Genomic DNA, 12,216 nt, shown 5'->3' with positions numbered 1-12,216 from the left:
TATTTATCCTACAATTCAATACTGCCTGGGAGCCAGATTTATGCAACCATTCTGTCACAAAGGTTTTTGTTTGAGATAACACTTCACCCAAGTCAATACATATGCCTACAAGGCCCAAAGAAATGTTGAACTAGTTGTCATCCATCCGACCATAGACATGTATGTGTACTGTGAGAATGTGCTACTTCCTATTTTCAACAACAGAGAGAGCCATTGACTAAGTACTGAATCTGCTCTGTAACRGACCAGGTTTTCATATGGTAGTCTGTATTACTGGAGGGTGGGGAGTTGMTGATGTACTTGCATTGGGGAGGTCCCAGAGAGGTTTACAACTTTTCCCATTACTTCTTCATACCGAATTTGCAAATTGTCATTGAAGAACAGACTTTGGGCTAACAGCCTACCGGTAGGCTACTTCATTTACTAGAGCATACTGCCACCCTCTGGATGGGTAAATTTTTGGACAACATAGAAAAATTGTTTCAGTGCTTTTTGGAAGAAAGTCAGACATAAGTCTACGGGAAAGCCCTTGGAGGTATGGTGTTCATCACACCATGGAAACAACCAGAAATGTCTTTGTAATTGTGCTACTAAATGTCTTCTTTTTTTGGATTTACAGCCAAGAACTAAATCCCAGAGTAGAAATGTATGCGAAGCTGGGTAAGTGATTGTGTCCCTGTTTTCAATAAGTTTTAGGCTTGACATTGATGGACAAAACTATTACAGCAGCCTGATTCAAGTCAGTGAAGGWAGATAAACATGCATATATTTTTTTTTAGATATAGTTTGATATTTTTTAACCCTAACCCTAACCTTCCTCAGATCTCCGCTTATTTGGTCTACTGCCTCGTTTTTTCCTTTGTGCCAYTAATTCCCTGCACTTTGAATGCTGTGACCGATTTGCATCTCAACGTGATTAGGATCATGTTTAATATTTAGATTTATTAGACTATCTGTCATGATTGAAATGTGATCATAATATTCGTTTTGATAGAAAGAGTTAAATGACGTTAGTTTATATGAATCAAACACAGATCATTTGTTTCTCCCTCCCATATCTGACAGGCTCCAATGCTGTAGTGGCTTTGCACAGCAAGGAGATGAGTGCTTAATACGTGAGTAGTTGAACGCCTCTTTTATAGGAATGAACAAACCTGAATCAGATCATTGGGAGTAGACTTCACAACCATTTCCTCTTTKATTTCTAAAAGCATAACCATTTAATGTGAACTAACTCGCCCAATTGTTTTCCTTCAGCAATTTGTGAGAGTAACTTCACCTGCAAAGAGAATGAAGTTTGTGTGCGACCCCACGAATGCCGCTGTCGTTCTGGTTATTTTGGAGTCACTTGTGACACGAGTAAGTATCCTGTTACTACCTCACAGCTATCATTAAAGCGGTAATCAGCTGTTGAAACAATAACAAAAAGCTTAGGGATGGGGCTGGAGAAATGTGAACACTCTCCAATTCATAGACAGAGCTATGGATACATGGACTGACAATCCAAAAAGTATAGTTTTAACCTGGTTTTGAGGCTATATAATGTTTGTTTACACTTATCTATTTACAAACATTGGAGTAAAACAAGCTTATATTTTGGGTTCTGGTGGGGTACGACAGCTGAACTAAGCTCCTGAGGCAATAATACGTTATATTCTTCAAGYATCAATGGGTACATGTCATTAATTTGTAAGTCCAAAAATGGATGTAGCAACTGCAGATTGCCCCTTTTAAATGTAATTTTGACATTTATTTAAAGCATCAATTCCTGTGAAAGGTAGTGTTAATGTGTTAACACTAGTCATTTTCACATACAGCCAGTCCAGGTAGCCTACTACTCAGAACTACGTAGCCTACATCCAGAGAGAACTTAGTACACAAATGATCTCATTATTGATACATATTTGCCTTTCATCCTCCCTGTAGAATGTCCGTCCCAGTMCTGGGGACCTGACTGTAGGGGTAAGTGTGACTGCCATCCCAACGGGAGTTGCGAGGATGTCACTGGGGCCTGCACCTGTAACCCGAATCGCTGGGGGCCAAACTGTGAGAGAGCCTGCGATTGCCAGAAGGGCCAATGCAACCAGGAGACAGGCGCTTGTACGTGCTACGCAGGCTTCTGGGGCTCCCAGTGCTCCAACAACTGTCACTGCAGCATCAACTCTGTGTGTGATGTGGGAACGGGCCAGTGCCACTGCAACCCCYGCTGGTATGGGAGGAACTGTGGTGCTCAGTGTGCCTGCAACGGTTCTCCGTGTGACCAGCTCACCGGGCGCTGCAGGTGTCGACAGCGTTTGTGGGGTACTCACTGCGAGCACATGTGCCAGTGTATCCATGGACGCTGTAACCAGGCGGATGGATCGTGCACCTGCAGGCCAGGATTCAGAGGGAAGTTTTGCAGTGAGCCGTGTCCAGCTGGGTTCTACGGACAGAATTGCAGAAACAGGTTTGTGACACAACTGTGTTGGACAAAGATAACTTAGTTGGAACCACAGAGGTTAATTAGCTGGATAAGACACACATGTCTTTGCTCTTTTCTCTTTCAGTCTGCTGTACTGTGCCCATTGTGGTAGACATGTGGTGAAGCTGTCAAATTGAATGTGATTGACAAACTGTTTTGAGCTGTGACCCACCTACAGTTTCTTGGCCACCTAAAGCTGTTGGCACCCAAAACCAATACCTATGGCCGCAATCCAGTTTCTAGCAACAAGGGTACTAGCCTTGGCTGAAAGCCTGTGGCAGATGCTATAAGGGAACCAACCATTTGGAAACACTAGTTTAGCATGAGTATGACTGTTATGAATTGAGTTAGTCCATGCTATTCATGTTGTGTTATTATGTTACTGAGGACTTAGTCTTACTGTTCTTCCAGGTGTGGACACTGTAAAGGCCAACAGCCCTGCAAGGTGGCAGAGGGACGTTGCGTTGCATGTGAACGCGGTTGGAATGGCACCAGGTGTGACCAGATGTGTGCTCCTGGGTTCTTTGGTGGAAACTGCGAGGACGTGTGCTCACCCTGCAAAGATGGACACTTCTGCAACCGCATCGACGGCAATTGCCTCCACTGCAACCCTGGTTGGATGGGTGATCGGTAGGAATATGATTATGAGCTTCCTGTCACATTCATCATCTTTAATAAATAGATCACTAGTCACTTTAATAATGCCACATTAATAATGTTTACATATGTTGCATTACTCATCCCATATGTATATACTGTATTTTTATACCATCTATTGCAACTTGCCTACAAGTGTGCCACTCATCCATAATTGCTCATCCATAATTATATGTATGTATTCTTATTCCATCCATATACTTAGATTTGTGTGTATTAGGTAGTTGTTGTGTAATTGTTAGATTAGTTGTTAGATATTACTGCACTGTCGGATCTAGAAGCACAAGCATTTCGCTACACTCGCAATAACATCTGCTAACCATGTGTATGTGACCAATAACATTTGATTTGAATAATCAAATGTAGATGATTGTAGAGAAATTATGAGAAGGGAATTATATCATCTCTGAGTTTTTTCAACCATTTTTGTCTTTACAGATGTGAGCTCAAGTGCCTGAATGGAACCTATGGAGAGAACTGTGRCAATAACTGCAACAGCTGTTTCAATGGGATGTGTCACTTCGCTACGGGAGAGTGTCTCTGTGACCCTGGCTTCTCTGGTGCCTAGTGTCACGGCGCCTCCTCTGCAGTGCAGGGGCGGTTCCTCCTGCAGGCAGAGGAGGGTCMTTAGTGATTGGAGTCARCTGGGCTCCAAGTATTTAAACTGTCACTAATCACTTTTCTRGCTCTCTCTCTCTGCTCCTCCAGGTATGCTCATGATTTGTTTGTTCCTTTGTAGTTTTGCATAGTTTTCACTCAGTCATGTTCACACACACATATTCACGCATCCATGCACTTTACATACACCTTACATTATAATACTTCCACACCTCATTCCTTTTTCTTAGTTTTAAGTTAATAGTTTTGTTTATAATAAAGAACACTTTTAATTGGCCTATACCTGTTGTTCGTGTCCCCTCATTTTTGTCACAGGCTATGAGCCGGCTTGTGACACTAGTGAGTGCAAAACATTTCAACATGCAAAAATAGTGCAAAGAGCATATTGCCCAATGAAGTTTTCAGCCATGTCGTTTGCCTCTCTTTCCTATGCAGCTGTAATGTGAGCTGTTCAGAGGGTCAGTATGGGGTTAACTGTGCCCAGATCTGTTCCTGCCATGACAACAACTGCAACACAGTGACTGGAGCATGCAACCTACGTAAGAACCTTTCCTAAAACAGACGTATCTTATGTGATGAGGGAAAAAAGAGTAATGTACATGTATGCTTTTTCCAGAAAGCTTATTGGTAACGTATGTATCCTCCATAAAAACACTTAGGGACAATATTTATTTTAGAAAATATGTTTATTCTGTGGCAATGGTGACAGATTAGTGACCTCTGCTCTTTGAACAGAGCCTAACCAGAGGATGGGTGTGATGGCAGCAGGGGTGCTGGTCACCTGTCTCCTCCTCCTGCTCCTCTCCTTGTTGTGTTGCTGCTGTATCTGTAGACAYAACAAACAGAACGAGTAAGTAAAGTGGATGGAAAATGAAAACACAGATTCATTGTTGTTTGTATCGGGCACAGTACATCATGAGATATTGTCACATTGGTTGGATTTAAACTCAGACTTTACTGCTTGTTTTGTTTGTCTGGTGTTTGCTTTTAGCCCTGAGAAAAAATCCAAAAGAAGCCTCTGTGGAGGGTTTACACGAATCAGCTCTAAGCTTCCTTGCATCCCACTGAGACGGCAGAAGCTACCCAAAGTTGATGGTACGTACTACTTGCACAAACTCATTTGTATTTCTGTCATACTTGTTGTTAAATGTTTAACATTCATGTTAATGTGTGTTTTCACCGGGTTCTCATGATTGATGATAAACCAGCCAAATACCAATATATTCAAAGTAGCATCCTTTATCCTTGGTATTTTGCTTTGCTTTCTCTCTGAATGGCTGTGACAGTGAACTCAGTGTCTTATCATTGTCAACAGATAAGTTCAAATCTTTAGTGAATGTAGGTTCTAAGGGTTAGAGCGCTGTTTCTGTTCTCCAGTGTCCCACCATGACTCTGAGAATACTTTCAACTGTAGTTTCATCGAGCCCCCCTCCGCAGTGGAGCAACCCACCACCTGCAGGTCGTCCCGAGCCTCCTCTTCCGTAGAGACCACAGAGGATGGACATGTCTATGCTGTCCCTGACGGTGAGTGTCACAAACTAAATCTTCCCTGTCACTCCTGGATGATACTGCATGCTGCATTAAAACCCCATCTGTTGTGTGGTGGTCGGGTATGGGGTGGTAGGGTTAGGGGAAAATAACAATATATACAGTATCAGTCAAAAGTTTGGACACACCTACTCATTCAAGGGGTTTTCTTTATTTTTACTATTTTCTACTAGCAAATGAGTTTGCAAGTAGTACTATTACTTTTACTACTATATGGAATCATGTAGTAACCCAAAGTGTTAAACAAATCAAAATATATTTTAGATTATTCAAAGTAGCCACCCTTTGCCTTGATGACAGCTTTGRACACACTTGGCATTCTCAACCAGCTTCACGAGGTAGTCACCTGGAATTCATTTCAATTAACAGGTATGCCTAGTTAATTTGTGGAATTTCTTTCCTTAATGCATTTGAACCAATCAGTTGTATTGTGACAAGGTAGGGGTGGGCCAAGTCCATATTATGTGTCACACCCTGACCATGGAGAGCCTTTGGTTCTCCATGATGTTTAGGTCAGAGCGTGACTAGGGGGGTGTTCTAGTCATTTTGTTTCTATMTTTTGGGATTGAGTATGGTTCCCAATTAGAGGCAGCTGATTATCGTTGTTTCTTATTGGGGATCATACTTAAGGGTTTGTGCTTTGTGGGATATTGTTTTTGAGGGAGAGAGCATGTTGCACCTCAGTACTGCACGGTCGTTGTTTGTTTTAAGTTTCACTAAAAATAAAGATGTGGAACTCCAATCACGCTGCACCTTGGTCCGTCTCTCCACACGTTTGTGACATTATGGCAAGAACAGCTCAAATAAGCAAAGAGAAACGACAGTCCATTACTTTAGGACATGAAGGTCAGTCAATATGGAACATTTCAAGAACTTTCAAAGTTTCTTCAATTGCAGTCGCAAAAACTATCAAGCGCTATAATGAAACTGGCTCCCATGAGGACTGCCATTGTCTGGAAGACCCAGAGTTACCTCTGCTGCAGAGGATAAGTTCATTAGAGTTAACTGCACCTCAGATTGCAGCCCAAATAAATGCTTCACAGAGTTCAAGTACCAGACACATCTCAACATCAACTGTTCAAAGTAGACTGCATGAATCAGGCCTTCATGGATGAATTGCTGCAAAAACTACTGCTTAAGGACACTAAGAAGAAGAGACTTGCTTGGGTCAAGAAACACGAGCAATGGATATTAGACCAGTGGAAATCTGTCCTTTGGTCTGACGAGTCCAAATTTGAGAGTTTTGGTTCCAACCGCCGTGTCTTTGTGAGACGCAGAGTAGGTGAACGGATGATCTCTGCATGTGTGTTTCCCACCGTGAAGCATGGAGGAGGAGGTGTGGGTGTGCTTTGCTGGTGACACTGTCTGACATTTATTTAAATTAAGGCACCAGCATGGCAGTGGTACACCATCCCATCTGGTATGCACTTAGTSSSACTATCATTTGTTTTTCAACAGGACAGTAGCCCTTACACAGCCTGGAGGTGTGTTTTGGGTAATTTGACCAAGAAGGAGAGTGACGGTGCTGCATCAGATGACCTGGCCTCCACAATCACACGACCTCAACCCAATGGTTTGGGATGAGTTGAACCGCAGAGTGAAGGAAAAGCAGCCAACAAGTGCTCAGCATGTGGGAACTCCTTCAAGACTTTGGAAAAGCATTCCTCATGAAGCTGGTTGAGAGAATGCCAAGAGTGTACAAAGCTGTCATCAAGGCAAAGTGTGGCTACTTTGAAGAATCTCAAATATAAAATYTMTTMWMWTMTMTWWKACWRTTTTMMMGGGMMSWTKKWWSATMKRWRKWMWMMTYTTWRWTKYTWYWTAWMWRMTCWRRARTYTTCTACAATATTAGAAAATAGTTAAAATAAAGAAACTCTTCYATGAGTAGGTGTGTCRAAACTTTTGACTGGTACTGTGTGTATATATACATGTGTATATGTATTTTAAAAATATATATATGGGGGATTGGAAATGATACAGACAATTACATTGATGGAAGCCACAATCTATATGCACTATTAAAGCTGATCTACCCCAAATACACTTACTAATCTGCTGCCATGTCATCCAATTAAGGCCCTAGTTTCAAGAGTAAACATCAACAGGAAATACAGCACCTAAAACATTCCCAGAGCATTACTATTTATTTCCTCAACATCTCAGGTTTGAAAGGGGAGTCTGATTCTGCTTATCGTTTATTTATTTGAAAAGAACATGATTGTCGTTTGAACTCTCCCCTCTCTAGAACCTGGAGAACAGAACAAAAATAAAGGGAACAGAATCAACACAACAGAGACGAGAGTACTGGCTGATTATGATGATATCTCTGAGGTAGACACATTGCCGGAGAACATGGACATGACTATGCAGGTCTCAGTTAACACCAGTGAGCTGRCACTCCAGAAGTCCTCAGAGAATGAGGGCTCCTGCAGTGGCACAGTCAGCCAACAGCATCTGCCTCCGGGCCCATGCTCCGCAGCCACCCTAGCAGTCCAGCAAGGAGAACAGTGTAGGGTCAAACACTGTCAAAGATAATGGAAAGCCTATAGCTGCTGAGAGGGTTAAACCTCGACCACCAGACCCCTCCACAAAGCCAAAGCTATCCTGGGTCCATGCATCTCCTGGGCCGAAACAGAATAATATAAGTCAGGAAAAGACTGTGGCTGAGGAGAAAACGAGTTCCAGGAAGAAAGCCAGCAAGCATCAAGCTCCCAATGCCGCAGAGTCTGCATGTACATATGGGGCTGGCTTCCAAGGGGAGAAGAAGCCAACTAAAAGTAGATCAGGTATGTTGCAGATAGAGCACATCAACGGGGCAGTGTAGAGTGTCCTCAGGAAAATGGGCAACTTCCGTGCTGACCGGAGGCCTGAAATCCCCAGAGAGTCCACAGAGAAGAGCCCCAGTTTATCCCTAAACAGGGAGGMTAACCAACTGAACATACACTCGGAGGCAGCCTCTCTCTTAGCTGCTCAGCTGAAGGAGAAGACTCAGAGCCTGAACAGGAGTGAGACCGGCTGCTGTGAGGAGAGCCTGTCTCACCTCCAGGCCATAGAAAAAATCCCACCTCGCCCCAAAAGACCACGGGCAACCAGCCTGGAGCAAAGGCTCTGCTTCCCACATCCGCGAGTTCACAYAAGCCTCTGCCAGATACGCCATCTAAAGAAGCCAAAATCCCAGAGAAACAGGACTGTAACCACTCTGAAAGCAGTTCAGAGAAGGGAGACTCCACAGTAAAGAAGGCCCCAATGACAAAGCCTCCTCAAAAAAAAAAACAAGGAGTAATAGTCTTTGTTTTTGAGTCTATTTCCTTCCAAGGGTTGCAGTGACGCCACCTCAGGCTGCAAGTTAGTGTTGTCAGTGTTGATGATTTTAAGTTCTGAGAACGCACATGTTGAGATGTCTYAAATATTTTTMGGGASARATTTGTTTCATTGTGTTTTGCACCAAATCGAATATCGATGGAATATTTTCCCTTCTGTGGGTGTTTTTCATCTTGAGAAATGTTATGATATAATGCAGTATTCTTTATAATTTAACTTTTTTTATTTTCCTTCACCATAGCTATTCTTAAATCAATGTATTGTATAACAGTGAGTGCTAGGAGGTCTGAATACTTATTTACCTTGATCAACTGTCATTTTTGTACCCAACATTTTCTAATTTGTTCATATTGAATAAAACAAACACCCCAAAAACCTGGATTTTGCATCTCCTAAATGTTTTAAGTTGGAAAGCCGATCCCACTGCCCAGAACTGAAGCCACATCAGGGCCTCAGACAAACAAGAGGTGTGTTGTGTTGATGGTAGAACAGTTTGGGGTCTGTGTTGAGGGCCCTGTGGCTGTCTGACACATGTGCTGCAGTTGTGTGTGCAGTTTTTTTGGGGAATGGTAGACTTTGATGCAGCTGTAAAGGCTACAGAAGATCAGATGGTGTTTAATTGATTACAGACTGTTGGTGCCGGTCATCCTGAATCCATGCTGTGACCTGCTTAGACAGGAACATCTCTCATTTGCTCTCAGGACTCTCAGACAAAGCAAAGACCCGTTTAAGAGCAACAAYGTCCTGAAAATAAGTTATTTAACATAAGTCACACAGTAAGATTGGCAGATGACCAGCTGCCTTGTTGTGAAAGGTAGATCATATTGAACACATTGATGCTTTCATGACATGAATGGGTGCATGGCTGCATGCATAGGTGCTATTGCATCATTATTTCATTCTAGAAGTTTTACTGTGGAAAAAGTATGGGGCCTAGTGGTGGGATGAGGACTAGAATTATGTTTTGACTGCCTGTTTAAACCTCTCCCTGGAGCTTGGTCCATAACGGAATGCCAAGCATTGAGAAGCAACTGCCAAGTCAACCATGTCCCAGAATACTATTGGGAGACAGTGGCTACCATAGAGACACCCTATGAAAGCATTAACATCTGGTAGCCATTACATCGCTGGAGTTGAGGAAAAAAGCTAATATTTTCTGCTAAGCAAAGCAGAAAACCTAGAGTGATATAACACCTAAATGTCAGAATGGCCTAATTGGACAACTAGACCACAGTAACAAACATAAGTTGTTACCTAAATATGGTTAAAATTGTTGTCTTAATGTCTTTTGAATGCCAAGACGGTACAGGATCATTCATTGATAATTGTATTTTTCTGAAATTTAGCATAAATGAATATTCTTTGGACATGGGCCATGGCTCCAAAAGGACTGTATATCACACCGCAAGCAATTGGCAGGACTTTTCTATGGGCATGATTACCTGTTTGTAAGTGTCTAGTCTATACTCACTGTGGTATGAATGGGACATTGTGGACCTTCTGTGTAGGCTACAACATGTTCTTTTCATTTACTGTTTGCTGAAACAGGAATGGAAAATGCAGACATCATGAAATTTCATGATTGGAAACAAACACAGCCATAAAACGACCCAGAATGAACAGACATGATCAGAGTTTTATGATGTGACTAGGGTTTCAAAAATCTGGTAACTTTCCCCAAATTCCCAGGTTGTCAAAAAATCCTGATTGTAGGATCCTGGAAATCATGCTTATTCCCTCCTGATTCCATTATTTTTAAACAGTTCCTTTGGCTGCTACTAATCTTGATAAAAAGTAATTCCATCAAAACGATTTTGAGGTAAATGTATCAAAAAACCTTGTCATTTAGAAACAGCTGTAGATATAATCCAATTAAGTTACATCTATTTTTACACACACACACACACACACACACACACACACACACACACACAGTACCAGTCAAAAGTTTGTACACACCTACTCATTCAAGGGTTTTTCTAATCTTTACTATTTTCTACATTGTAGAATAATAGTGAAGACATCACTATTATTAAAATAACACATATGGAATCATGTAGTAAAAAGTGTTAAACAAATCAAAATACACTACCGTTCAAAAGTTTGGTCACTTAGAAATGTCCTTGTTTTTAAAATAAAAGCAAAACAAAATTGTCCATTAAAATAACATCAAATTGATCAGAAATACAGTGTAGATATTGTTAATGTTTTAAATTACTATTGTAGCTGGAAAAGTTAGATTTTTTATGGAATATCTACATAGGCGTACAGAGGCCCATTATCAGCAACCATCACTCCTGGGTTACAATGGCACATTGTGTTAGCTAATCCAAGTTTATTATTTTAAAAGGCTAATTGATCATTAGAAAACCCTTTTGCAATTATGTTAGCACAGCTGAAAACTGTGTGTTTATTAAAGAAGCAATAAAACGGGCCTTCTTTAGAACTAGTTGAGTATCTGGAGCATCAGCATTTGTGGGTTCGATTACAGGCTCAACATGGCCAGAAACAAAGAACTTTCTTCTGAACTCGTCAGTCTATTCTTGTTCTGAGAAATTAAGGCTATTCCATGTGAGAAATTGCCAAGAAACTGAAGATCTCGTACAACGCTGTGTACTACTCCCTTCACAGAACAGCGGAAACTGTCTCTAACCAGAATAGAAAGAGGAGTGGGAGGCCCCGGTGCACAATTGAGCAAGAAAGAGGACAAGTACATTAGAGTGTCTAGATTGAGAAACAGACGCCTCACAAGTCCTCAACTGGCAGCTTCATTAAATAGTATCCGCAAAACACCAGTCTCAACGTCAACAGTGAAGAGGCGACTCCGGGATGCTGGCCTTCTAGGCAGAGTTGCAAAGAAAAAGCCATATCTCAAACTGTCTAATAAAAAGAAAAGATTAAAATGGGCAAAAGAACACAGACACTGGACAGAGGAAGATTGGGGGAAAAAGTGTTATGGACAGACAAATCTAAGTTTGAGGTGTTCGGATCACAAAGAAGAACATTCGTGAGACACAGAAAAAATGAAAAGATGCTGGAAGAATGCTTGACGCCATCTGTCAACCATGGTGGGGGCAATGTGATGGTCTGGGGGTGATTTGGTGGTGGTAAAGTGGGAGATTTGTACAGGGTAAAAGGGATCTTGAAGAAGGAAGGCAATCACTCCATTTTGCAACGCCATGCCATACCCTGTGGACGGCGCTTAATTGGAGCCAATTTCCTCCTACAACAGGACAATGACCCAAAGCACAGCTCCAAACTATGCAATAACTATTTAGGGAAGAAGCAGTCAGCTGGTATTCTGTCTATAATGGAGTTCCCAGCACAGTCACCGGATCTCAACCCTATTGAGCTGATGTGGGAGCAGCTTGACCGTATGGTACGTATGTCACGTTCGTTTAGAGATGGATTGTACCAAGGTGCAGCGTGGTAGGCGTACATCTTTCTTTTATTAAATTACACCGAAAAAACAACAAAAATACAAAACAAACGTAAAGCTACATGCAGCGCAGAAAGCAACTACACACAAACAAGATCCCACAAACTAAAGGTGGAAAAAAGGCTGCCTAAGTATGATCCCCAATCAGAGACAACAARAGACAGCTGCCTCT

The 12,216-nt window shown here is 41.8% G+C and overlaps 1 protein-coding gene and 1 pseudogene across 1 annotated transcript; both read left to right on the top strand.

Moving 5' to 3' along the window:
- The window catches only part of LOC111980014 (piggyBac transposable element-derived protein 4-like), a 459,185-nt pseudogene that overhangs the window by 160,912 nt on the left and 286,057 nt on the right, over positions 1-12,216 (top strand).
- LOC111980013 (scavenger receptor class F member 2-like) lies at positions 555-8,969 on the top strand. The gene is given in 12 exon segments (XM_070433702.1): positions 555-636; positions 639-660; positions 1,066-1,115; positions 1,258-1,359; positions 1,927-2,446; positions 2,873-3,091; positions 3,557-3,685; positions 4,172-4,275; positions 4,472-4,586; positions 4,728-4,831; positions 5,114-5,260; positions 7,530-8,969. Coding segments are annotated over 12 exon segments (1,884 nt in total). The 3' UTR covers positions 7,820-8,969.

The sequence above is a fragment of the Salvelinus sp. IW2-2015 genome, linkage group LG20 (genome assembly GCF_002910315.2).
Source record: "Salvelinus sp. IW2-2015 linkage group LG20, ASM291031v2, whole genome shotgun sequence".
NCBI lineage: Eukaryota > Metazoa > Chordata > Actinopteri > Salmoniformes > Salmonidae > Salvelinus > Salvelinus sp. IW2-2015.
The sequence above is the reverse complement of the archived record's forward strand: the minus strand, read 5'-3'. Positions and strand labels throughout refer to the sequence as shown.